Source organism: Coturnix japonica, chromosome 2 (assembly GCF_001577835.2).
Source record: "Coturnix japonica isolate 7356 chromosome 2, Coturnix japonica 2.1, whole genome shotgun sequence".
NCBI lineage: Eukaryota > Metazoa > Chordata > Aves > Galliformes > Phasianidae > Coturnix > Coturnix japonica.
In genome coordinates this window covers 79,877,176-79,889,723 of record NC_029517.1, presented here as the reverse complement: position 1 = coordinate 79,889,723, position 12,548 = coordinate 79,877,176, and the positions used below count along the sequence as shown (strand labels likewise).

Sequence of the window (12,548 nt, the reverse complement as noted above, 5' to 3'; positions counted from 1 at the left end):
ATAGCCACTGGGGGAATTCCTGCCTGTTGTCTTGTGTGCATCCCTTCAGGATAAAGCAGGCCTTTGCTTTGAAAAGCAGATTCTGATAGAAAAACAGTCAGTCTCTGCTTGGCTCCCAGAGACATCCCCAAACAGAAGGATTTTCACAGCAAATTCTGAGGCACTTTATGAAAATTAATGTGAACCTATGAAGGATTTTTCCATTCAGGCATTTTATCCTAATATATATATACATATATATAGAGAGAGAGAGGGAGAGAGATGTGCTACAGATCAAGAGTACAAATACATTGACTCCACAATGACCTATTATCACCGGCAGGGAATAGGCTGGTTCCAGAGGATGGCTTTTATGATCCCATTTTCTCAGATCAATCAGAGTGTACCAGACACTCCAGGAGCCGGCAGAGCTGCACTGACTGGGCCACTGTAAGTGCAGTACAATGGCATCCCTCGTTTCAGAAATGTTTTCAGTACTTTCCGCTCAATTGTGTCTCAGCACATCTTGATGTATTACGCTAAGTGCTAAAAATTGCACTGCATTTCATGGGCTTGAGGTGGGACATAAGAAAAAAAAAAAAGGAGAGAAAGGCTAAAAAAAATATCTCAGATTAGCAGAGTAATGTTGTAACTAGCTGCCAACAACCTGAAGCTGAGAAGAAGAGATTTTTCATCTCAAAATGTCTTTCTAAGTAAGTAGAGCAGCGTGTATATAAAATAAAATAAGAAAGAAATCCACATTATTCCTGGATGTTGTTAGTGAAATACAGGAATGCTCCAAAATGTTAATGGATCTTCTTTTTTCTTTTTTTTCTTTTTACTATTTCTATGTCTTCTGGAGATAGTTTACAGGTGGCAGATTGAGAAAGAAGGTAAGATTCCATTAGTTTCCTGTGGTCTGCTGGAAGATTCATCTGCAGCTCAGCCAGGCACAAGACTCTGTAGATCATTTTGGACCTTAGTAAATAAAGCCACATCTCAGCATAGGGCTGTGCTGCAGATGAAGGCATTAGAGCATCCGATGAAAACATAGCCACCCTGCATTTAAACAAGCCATCTCTAAGACCAGCAATACAACAGTAGCAATGAACTTGGCCTAAGAAAACTGCCCAAATATCTCCCTTAGTCTGCAGACAGATGTTGCAGATTCCACTAAGTTCAAGGCTGCTGCCTCTAAATTGTCACTGCTAACTATAACTGCCAATGCAAAGCTAGGCAGGTGGGTGAACCTCATCCATAGCCAAGCTTTGTGCTACCATATAATCTAGTCACTACAAGTAAGATGAGAGATGTCCCACAAGCTTTTGTTTGCTTGTTTCTGTGTTATATATGTATGGATGTATGCAACTGTTGATATTGCTAAGGCATATAGTTTAATTGTGGACAGCCAGCCATCTATTTGGCCTCAATGGCTTTGAAATCTTACCAGGGGTTCAGAAGACCTCTGTTACCTAAAGCTTCTGTGTCCAAGAGCATTTTGCAACATTCAAGACAGGAACAGTGAAAACTTGTCCTGTGTATTTTAAGTGTTGGAAAATCTGTTTTACATGAGTGGAAACACCAGCCCACTAGAAATGTGAGGTACAATGATTTTGTATGAGTTGTGCATATCTTTGAGGTCATGACCAATGTGCAATTAGTAGAGATGATGGTTTGTTTGCAAGTATAGTGGAAGTAAGGATGATCAGAAACCCCTTTTGGATGTCACACCAATCCTGTACATAAAAGAAATGTACGTCCTAAAGACATGACTAATCTGAAATCTGTTCAATTTCACTGTAAGCCTTTTGAATGAATATCAAGGTTCCCCAATACATACATCAGAATCATTCAAGCAGTATTTTCTAGATAAAGTACTTCTAGTTTCAGTGTTCATTTATTAACCTGTTAGGATATCAGAAAGTATATCAGCTTTCTTCTCTATGTTTCATTGTTAAAGAGGACTTGTGGTTTGCATGTAATTTCACTCAACAGAAAGCAAGAAAAATGAAAATCTCTACATTTATGGGAAAAACAAAACATCTGACCATATACCATCATTCATTAGTAACAAAGAATGTTTTACATACCAGAGTAACAAGGTCCCCTTGATACCATTGTTATCTCTTTCTGATGCTTGCAAGCAGCTCTCCTGAGGAAGCATTCATTTTGGTAAGTGTCTCCATTTGATCCACAAACAGGGATATAGTTTGTGTGACACTGAAAAAGAAATTACAAAGTAACTCATACAAAAGCACATGAATCATCTCAATTGCATGTTAATATATAGGAAGGGAGATGTATAAATATAAAGTTGCAGGCAGCAAATTATAATTCTTATCACTGAAGGAGATTATTTCACTGTATATATTCCTTTCAGATCACTGAAATAATAGTCCATCTCCATATGGGCTGAACGTAGAAATTCAGCAGGAAAGATTAAAATAACTAAATAACTATGGATCTCAGTAATGTCTAAAGGGAATATGACAAGCATCTAGAATCATTTGAAAGATAAAGGCATGGGACTCGAGGGGAACTCTGTTGATCTTTTTGAGCAAAGAACAATCTTTCAAGGGAAATGGAAGACAATCACCATTAAATTCATGAGTATCATGAGTGTTATACATGGTCAACGACTATAATAATGCTTTTGTATAGCTGCACTGCCAAATTTTGAGTTCAAAGTCAGCAGCATGGGTACAATTTATAAGAAAAGAAGAAAGGAAAACTGATCATTTGGAAAAGCTATGGCAGGGGCAGCCTGTATTTTGCTATTTTCTTACATTCTAAGAAAAATGGATTACATATCTCTTGTATATATAGTTTGTACAGAAATGCTGTGAAACAGACTAAAACAGCTGGTCTGCCAGTGCCTACCAGTGCTACATACTCCCTGCTGAACCGGGTATACAAATCCCACCTCGCTGTGCAGAAGAAAACACATTGCCCCATTGGGACCTCAATGGTAACTACAATTCTAGATACCTTCTGCATCTTTAGAACTTCCAGTCAAAAAAACAAACAAAAACACCAAGAAACAATGAACCAAGACAGAGATTAGCTGCCAAATTTCTTAAAAACATGAAGTGTATTATCAAACTGATAAAGTTCAGCCAGTGACAGAGGGTACACGTTATGTAACAATGTTAGTTAAGCTAAACTGCTCCAAAGGGACAGCAGCTTACAGATACTATTAACTTTAATGTTACTGTGTCAAATGCACAGGTTTCTGTCCCGAGGATAGAAAATGAAAGATAAAGTGATACCTTTTTCTAATATGTTGGTAATTCTTTAGTGAATTCTAAGATGCTAAAATGCAAGATTCATTTCATCACGTGGCAAAGGGAAAAAAAAAACAAAACAAAACAAAACAAAAAAACATGTTCTACAGCAATCACCAAATTACTCTGAAAGTATAGTCTGAAGTCCTCAGAAGTACACAGCTGCCATGGCATGATCTTCATAGGATTTGGGGGTTCACCTCTTCTCCAGTGTAACAAGCAATAGGACTAGAGGGAATGGCCTCAAGTTGCACCAGTGGAAGTTGGATATTAGGAAAGCTTTCTTCTCCAAAAGAGTGATCAAGCTCTGGAAATGGCTGCCCAGAGAGGTGGGGAAATCATCATTCCTCGAGATGTTCAGGAAGTGTTTAGATGAGGTAAAAAGGGGCAAGGTTTAGCAGGGGAATATTGGTGGTAGGTGGATGGTTGGACTGGATGATATTGGAGGTATTTTCCAACCTTGGTGATTCTGTGATTCTGAGAGCGGGATTAGATTCTTCCTTCCAATGTTGGTTTAGTTGAAGCTTTGTACACAAATTTCTTTAATTCTTTTGCACAGCCTTGTGCTATCAGCAATAAAATTAGCTGGTCCTCATACAGCATTCCATATAGAGAACCTAACAGTTTAGGCTGAGCACTGGTGGCCTGGGGTACTTTGGTGGTCCTGGCTTCTGCTGAATAACCAAGGTTGAAATTTACACAAAGAATTCAACCTGCTATGTCTGAAAAATATGACACCTTCTCCTCATGATTAGACTTCTTTCCTTAAATATAGGATACATTTTTCAAGTAGAAGTAAACTTATAATTAGCTTTAAAATAGGACTGGCTTTAAAAATGAGCTCCTAAAGAAAAACTATCAGCTTATCACATGAGACAGTTACTTATTTTACTCCTCCTGACCTGGATATTGGGAAGGTATAAAATTTACCACCTACAGAAAATAAATGAAACCTTTGCTTAGCCTAGGGTTGAGTTTCTTTCCATTTTTAAAACCATTTCTGAGTTTTGATTTTATTGTTTTTCATAAATAACAGTTACAGCAAGAATGAATGCTGATGAATAAAATTCTTCTCCTAAGATTTTTTTTCTCACTTTAAAAGGCAATCAGATCTCATTTTTCCTAGGAGATGTAAGCTGCAGGATGCCCTCAGCGTAGGTACCCACCTGAATGACACTACATCAAAAGCCAGCTCCGAAAGACTAGAATCCAAAACCAGTGTAAGATCACACACACACACTGTTGCTATTTTGGTTCCCCTTGATTTATTATTTATTGGAAACAGAACGCGAAATTATTTTCAAAGCACTGAACAATAGCCCACTCCAGAGATGGATGGTAACATTGTAGTTAACTGTTGTAGTTTTATCTACAAGAGATAAAACTCTTGTAGTTTTATCAGGAGTCTCAATATTTGATACTTTTGTCCTGGATATAAAGCATGAATTCAAAATATCTCATGAATATGATTGGAGCACTTCTACCATGGCCAGACAGCAACAGGACAAGCAAGAATGGTTTTAAACTAAATAAAGAAGATTTAGATTAGGTATCAGGGGGAAATTCTCTACTGGGCAGCAGTCCATCCAACCCAAGCTGTTCTGTGATTCTATAATTCATTCCATGATTATTTTCTTTTCTCTAAAATGTTCGAGGTAGAATTGCCATGATAGTCACTAAAAGTACAAACTTCAGGCACAAAAATCAATGAAGCAAATTGAACTTGTTATTCACTACTTTTTAAAGTTCATATGTTTGTTTGTTTTTTTTAAATCAATTCTCACCACTTTTTGGTTTTCCTGAGTGGGAATAATTCACTCAATAAGCTCATTCTCATTCAATAAACTTTATGACCAGTGCTGGTGATCCTATTACTGTCTAATTTTCACTGCCCACTCAGTGCCAGAGTACATTTACACACTTTTGTCATTTTTCCTGTTTGGATACAATTTAATTTAATTCTTATTATTGATGTAGCTGTTATTATTTTCAGCCTGCAAGTATTAAAAGCCTGTGACTACCAAAAGAAGTAAATGAAATTTGGAGAGCGTGACTGGAGGCATCCCCTATAATCCAGCTCTGAGTTGATTAGTGGACTACAGAGATGGTGCCAAGCTCACAATCTCCCCAGGCAGGAAGTATGGGAAGAAAAATAATCAAGTTGCCTTTGGATTTTCCAGAGTCTGATACAAAAGGCAAATGAAAAAGTGAGCACTCCTTACCTGGAACTGACAGGCACATTTCAGGCCATCGCCCTCTTCCTTACACACTCCCCCGTATTTACATGATGATTCATCACACACTTTTACGTCAGATTCTTTTACATTTAACTCTGTGGAAAAAAGAAAAAAAAAAAAAAGAGAAAAAAAAAAAGTAGAGAAAGGAAACAGAAATTGAGACACGAGTAATTTTGAGGACTGTAGCCTCCTCCTCAGTGGCAGCTTTATCGTATCGGTCAGCAGACACAGCTCAGTTCTGCTTCACCACTTGAAGAGCTGCCCAGCAGTGCCAAAATCACACCCTCTTTGCTAGGGATGCCTAAAAACACACCACAGTGTGTTTAAACTATTATAATTTGCTTGCACTGTAGGAGGCAGAGTAATGAACCAGAGCCCTTCTGGCTTAGCTGCTGCATAAAACTATGGCACAAAATACAACTCCTGCCCCAGAAAGCTTATAGCTGAGGTACAACCAGCAAACTGGCTTGTGGTGCACAGGGGACAAAGAGGCTGACACATCATCTGAATAAGTAATAGTTCTGAACACAACAGCTGCTTATACTGCATCACATTTTTAGACTGCATATTTTTTTGAAATATATATTTGATTTGAACCATATATAGGATAAAGGAGAGTAGAAGGCACTGGAGGGATAATGGAAGCAATCAGCATTAGCCCAAATGTGACCTCATGGCCTCAGTGCAGTGGTGCTGCTATTGCTCTTGATTGCAACAAAGAGGGGTAAACAGTAACACAGGCACGGGGAAAATCCACTGCAAATGTTTAAGAGTGCACTGTATGACAGTCCTCAAAAGGACCTTCTGTGCTTGGGCTTGAGTCAGAAACCTGAACGCTCTACTGTAACACAGCCCACTAAGAGATTCAATGACAGCAGGAATTTTTAAAATGGTGCCTGTAACTTTTAATAAGGAAGCTCTATCCACAGAGCTGGCTTAAATAAAACACTAATGCCTGCCATTCAGAAATGAGGAAAGGTAGGTCAAAAACATAAGACAATAATTCTCCCTGCCACTTGCAGTCTGAAATAGGAAGTCACCCTCCTGCTCACAGTACTGCCAACATTTTGGTACAGCAGCAACAGACACCATCCAAAACTGTTCCTGAGGGAATGTATAGCATTATACATCACCCACATAATTCATATTTAAAAATAGCTATTACACAAAAACGTATCTCAAATGATGTTACAACTTATTAAGTCCTTCCATATTTGACACAGTGCAACAGCATATTTGTCCATGGAACTAAAGCTACAGGGACATTATAGACCAACAAAGTCCCAGTTGCAATCCCCTTGTTTTGTTAACTGCAACAAAAAAATGAAAAAAACCTATTGTGTTTTTTTTTTTTTTTTTTTTTTGCATATATGTCCATCTCTTCCAAACACATAAATGAGGGCAAGGCGTGTAGCACTGAGTAGCCAGATATTGTTGTTGCCATCACAACCCTGTGCACGTGTTCTCTTTAATGTCACCATTTATCAAGTGTGATTGCAATGTTGTAGGACCTGAGTTAATGTGACAGAACATTGCAGCTTTTCAATTTAGTGTGTTCATAATTTGCTCCTGAAGGAAACGTGCATTTCTTTCTCCTTGTGAAGACCTGCTCTGTGACGATGAACAAACTATCAAGATTAATTAAGAGGAAATGATTGTCATAACTGAAAGAAGAACCCACTTTTTTGGCGATACCATATTTCAGAGAACATGATTAATAAAAGGGAGTAACCAAGCCAACAAATTACAGCACAAACAGCTTTGAAAATCCTCTTCTCAAGAGCTCAGGGCACTGAACAGATGGGGGCTCCCCATTCTCAACTCCTCCCCTTTTTAAATGAGCTCATGGTATTCTGGTACTATGCGCTCTCCAACACCCCTTATCAGTGGAAGCAGCCACTTGGCAGCTGCAAGTTGTGCTTGAAATCCTGAGATCTACACACTGTCCATGTGCCCAAGAAGCTTACCGAAGACTTCGCCCAGTCTCTGTATTCGCCCAACATAAGTTACAATTTACAGCATGGCTGAGGCAGGCAGGTCCCAGCCCAGCTCCAGAAGAGCCACCCAGAGCAGGGTGCCCAGGCCCACAGCCAGGCGACTTCTATAGAGGTGACTTCTATAGATCTCCAAGGGGACCCCACAGCCTCTGGGCAGCCTGTGCCAGTGCTCTAGCACCCACAAAGCACAGAAGTACCCCAGGTGTTTAGACAAAACCTCCTGTATTCCAGTTCATGCCCATTACCTCTGGCACTGGGCACTGCTGAAAAGAGTACAGTTCTTTGCACCTTCCCTTCAAGTATTTATGGACATGGATGAGATGTCCCCGAGCCTCCTCTCAAGGCTGAACACACAATGATTTCAGGATAAAACTAGGGGATAGAAAGATAGTAATGGACAATCATTCCTTGTAAGCTCCCCTCCTCCCCAAGAAATAGACTTCAATTTTTAAGAAGTCCCCAGGAGGAGGAATTAAGATGACAGAAACAACACAGTTATAACTCTGTCACTTAATTTTCTGAGTGGATTGCCTTTCTGTATAAATCATAAATACTGATTACAAGCTTTTTGCATAAGCAATAAAGGCCTAGCAGGAAAAGTCACTCAGAGACTTGGAGGCAAAGTGATTTTCTGAAACCATATGAAAGACAAGATACTCTGGTGATTGGCTCTTGAATGTGACAGATGAACTTTATTCTCATAGAATGACATCTAATCCCTGCTTCCATTCAGCAGCAAATTCAAGCAGCAGTAAAATCAGAGCTCTGACATGTGTACGATTATATTCGACAAAATCACAAGCACTGAGAAGTGTGGTAGCCATAATGACTTCCACATCTATAGCGCTCTGCTCAAAAGTGAACAAATGAGAATGGATGTTAAGAGGAGCAGTGGATGTCTTGCATGTCTGAAATAAGCTCTCTCTTGAATGGAATCCCCACAGAGAAAGAATTAAAATGGAGATTCTGTGATTATTTCCAGAAGAATGGAATGATTATCATCATATGTGAGAATAGACCTAGAAATGGATAAAGATCACGCAGCAAATGGTCTAAGATAATTTCTGACATGTTTCTTTAATGCCTATTGCAACTAATTTCCTGGACTTTTAGCAGGTATAAATAAGAGGAAGCCTCACTATGATTCATTACATACAGGGAGAGTGTTGTAAGTAGAAATCTATCAGCTCCCAGGAGAAAATTAGCACAGTTAAATCAAGCTTCCAAATTTATGATAAAATTAATCTCCACAGACCTGGAACGAGGTATTAGAATTGACTTGCTGGTATCTGTTCAACCAGTACACTTCCAGGTGGGGTGAGGAGGGACCTGTGCCTGCAGGAACCTGGCTGCACCACATCCAGCTCTTTTTGGTGGTTGTTTTTGTTGTTTCTGTTGTTGTTTTGGGGTTTTTTTTTTTCCTCCTCTTTTGAGAGAAATTTACTTTGTGATAATGTGACACATCAGTACAAATAACTAAAGCCTTTTCCATTTGGTCTCCCTTCAGAGAATTCAGAATACAGCTCAATACAAGTAGCTAGAGAATGGCTTTTTTTTCTGTGGCCTCAAAGTGCATCGCTCTGAGGCACAAACCTCTAGCACAGAGCTAAATTACACGTGTCAAAATTCTGAACCTGAAGATGAAATCCAATTTGTAGTTTAAGTACACCGCATGTGTTTCTTCCATCTGGATGCCCAGAGAATAAAATAAAATCTAGGATGGGCAAATCCAGTAACTTCATAAGCAATTTGTTTTTTCAAAACTCATGGTTCTCTTGGGGTTGGCAGCTGTACATGGCGATGGTGAAAGGATACAAGGAAACAAAAAGCACCTTTCTCACTTGGAAGTGAGTGTAGGTGGGGAGGTACAGGCAGTGCTTCCAGCTTCAGCCTTTTTAGTACTTCAGCTGAAGCAGGAAAAAACTTCTTTGTTACCCTATCGATTAAACAAACAAAGTTTTAAGAACAGCTGGAGCGGGTCAATGTTTACCTGAAAACAAGTGGCCAAAGAAGAAATTATGTTATGTGAGGGTACACAAAGTATACCGGAAATAGTACTGTTATGACTGCATCGATTCTCAGCACCACGGAAGAAAATCAAAATCTGCAGAAATTCTACTACCTCCTTGACCTGCCTTATGACTCTAAAATGGCTTCTCTGGGTGGTGATTTTGGCAAACTACTTAGGAATGATTAGAAAGCATAATGGGAAAAAAAGAACACCAAAGAAACAAAAAAAGGACACTTTTCTCACAGGGATTATGAAGGTGAACTGTTTATGTGACAAGTACAGTAACAACCTGGGTTTTAAATCTAACTCTTGAACAAAGCTTTACCTGCCAGTCACATCCTTTTTCCCACACCAAAGTTGACACTCAAGAGTCAAGCTCGTGCCTTAGATGTTGTTGTGCACAGCCTGTCCACTTAAACCACAAAGGGGACTTTGAGAGACATCACAAGCAAAAGATGCCCCCAGTATTTTGGATGCCCTTCGATATCTTTGCCTGCCTGCAGCTTCCGGCTCAGAACAAAGCAGTGCTGCTCTCCTGCAGACCCCACCAGTCCCATGCAGGTAGCGTTACATTATTCCCCATTTTACCAATAAATGCAAGTTACAATCATGTGTGAAGTAACTTGTTTCTATTTATTTCATTGTTGCTCTTCAGCTCCTCTCTGGTTCCTGCTCTGGAATGAGAGGCAATAGCCTTAAGTTGTGCTGTAAGAGGTTCAGGTTGGGTGTTAGGAAAAAAGTCTTCTCATAAAGAGTGGCGATGCAGCGCTGCCAAAAGAGGTGGTGCGGTCACCATCCCTGGAGATGTTTAAGAACCATGTAGATGTGGCTCTGAGGGACACGGTCAGTGGGCTTGGTGGGGATGGGCTGGTGGTTGGACTAGGTGATCTTAGAGGTCTTTTCCAACCTTAAAGATTCTATGATTCTACAATATTGCTCCTTCTACACCAGTTCCACTCATCAGCCTGTTCTTAAAGCTCATCCACTGCACTTTCTACATGCCTTTCAAAACAAGAAGAAGCATGTTTCTGTTGTGCAGATTGAAATAGGAAATTTAAGGAAAAAAACAATTCTAAAGCAGATATGACTGCAGTGTATAGAAACTAGGGTCCTAGCCGCGTCTGAGAAGCAGAGATGCCTTTACTCGCATTTTATTACTGGAACAATGCGATTTGCTAAGAATAGCTTTTTTCCTGGAGGCTTTGTAGCTCATTTTAAGATAGTGAAACTGTACATTGAAGATCTAATTCATCCAGGAAATGTGAAACAGGGACACACAGTGTCTCGTCTTGGCTCTTTGCAAGACAAAGGAAGCAAGGGCTATTTTTGTGGTGAACACGATAGTCGCTGGTATGCAACACTCACCAGCATGTTGCTGACATCACTTTTCTCAACTCCTGTGCTCTGTTTCTGTAGCAAAAAGCAAAAGCAGGAGCCAAACTCACCAAATAACGTAAACTTCTGAAGGTAAAGTGCTGTTCCACTTACTTTATGCCTGTGTGCTGAAAGCAGTTTATTTTGAAACAAGTCAGCACACATGGCTCAGATATGTATGTGTGTACAAACAGTTCTACGGGAAAGAAGGCCACAAGGTTTGCATCACATTCTTTGGCACCTGCCACAGATGCAATTTTTAAAACATCTAGTATTTACTCCTGCTTTGCCTCCATCTTGTGTTCATCAAGCGCTTCACTGAGAGGCATTTCATCCTACAAGACTGTGAGTGAGCAGCCACTACAGCCTGTTTCTGACTTAGTAATTGACAAACAGCCTCTGCATTAGATTATCCATTCCATTTTAGACTAGAACTAGACTAGACCAGAATAGTTTAGAGCAGTTCATTTGGAAGGGACCAGCAAAGATCATTAGATCTGACTACTTGACAACTTCAGGGCTAACTGAAAGTTAAAGCACATTCATGAGGGCACTGTCCAAATACCTACTGAACGCAGGCATGGGGCATCAAAATGAGAAGGCTGTTTTTTCTCTCTCTCATCAGTTTTGATAACTGAGGAATACAAAAATCAGAGCAATTTGCATACTAGAGTTTATAACTTGAATCTCTTCTGAGATTCTGTTCTGAGGCTATGGTGAAAGAGTAAGGGAGAAGTCAGACCGCTCAGACAAACTTAGTATTACTTGTCCAGACAGATAATACTTGCTTGTGGCAGATAAGGCAAAGCAAGACACAATGGAGCATACTATTTTGTTCATTTGAACAAGCTATTCAAATTCATGAGGAAAAAAAAAGGAAACAAACAGAAAACTCTACATTTTCTTTCCCGCTTCCATTAGGAGAAAAAAATTCACTGGAATAGACTAGAGGTTATGTGAGGGAAAGAAAAAAAGAAATGCGTAGAATGAATTTACCTTAAAAAAAACCATAGACAGCTGTAGTCTAATGGAATTAAGATACTGCCAGACATTTCTTTTTAATTGGTCAATGAATGGATGCTTTGGGTGGCTGATAGCAAATCTCATGCTTTCGAAACAACCTTGAGCAGTATTATAGAACTTGTAAAGCCTGTTTTGTTGTCTAGATGCAATATTTAAGAGTCAATTGTGCAGAAAAAAATGCTGTACTTTGGCTCTTGAGAATGCTAACTGTGCGAATAAAGCTTGAAATATTTCCCTAAAAGTAGTTTTACAAAACTGTATTAACATTTGATTGCTTAAGTGCCATCCAATTTACCTAGGATGATTATACTTTTACATTTCCAGTCACGATAATCTCCTTCTGAAACACGGAGAAAACAAATGCATAGGTGCTGCTAAAATAATTAGTATTCTTGCACACAATAGGAAACCACAGCAAATTTTAACTAGCACTCACACAGCAAGGTAACAAGATTGGCTTTGAACCTGAGAGTCTCCCACACTGCAATTATCTGCATTACCAATATGCCTCAGACTAACTCTATTCAGTGTGAAAAAAGTGAGGAAAGTGTCAGAGTGATGAGTGTTTGGATGACAGTTCTGTCAAAATATTGGATCCAGCCCATAGTGCATTTCTGTTTCCATCATACAAAGAAAAAAAAAC

General features: G+C 39.4%; 1 protein-coding gene across 1 annotated transcript in view; it reads right to left on the bottom strand.

The window, feature by feature from the left end:
• The window catches only part of TMEFF1 (transmembrane protein with EGF like and two follistatin like domains 1), a 115,871-nt gene that overhangs the window by 42,398 nt on the left and 60,925 nt on the right, over positions 1 to 12,548 (bottom strand). The window contains exons 2-3 of the mRNA XM_015855183.2: positions 5,486 to 5,595; positions 2,070 to 2,199 (exon numbers count right to left, since the gene is read on the bottom strand). Of these exons, the coding sequence (XP_015710669.1) occupies positions 2,070 to 2,199; positions 5,486 to 5,595 (240 nt within the window). The remainder of the gene's footprint in view (positions 1 to 2,069; positions 2,200 to 5,485; positions 5,596 to 12,548) is intronic.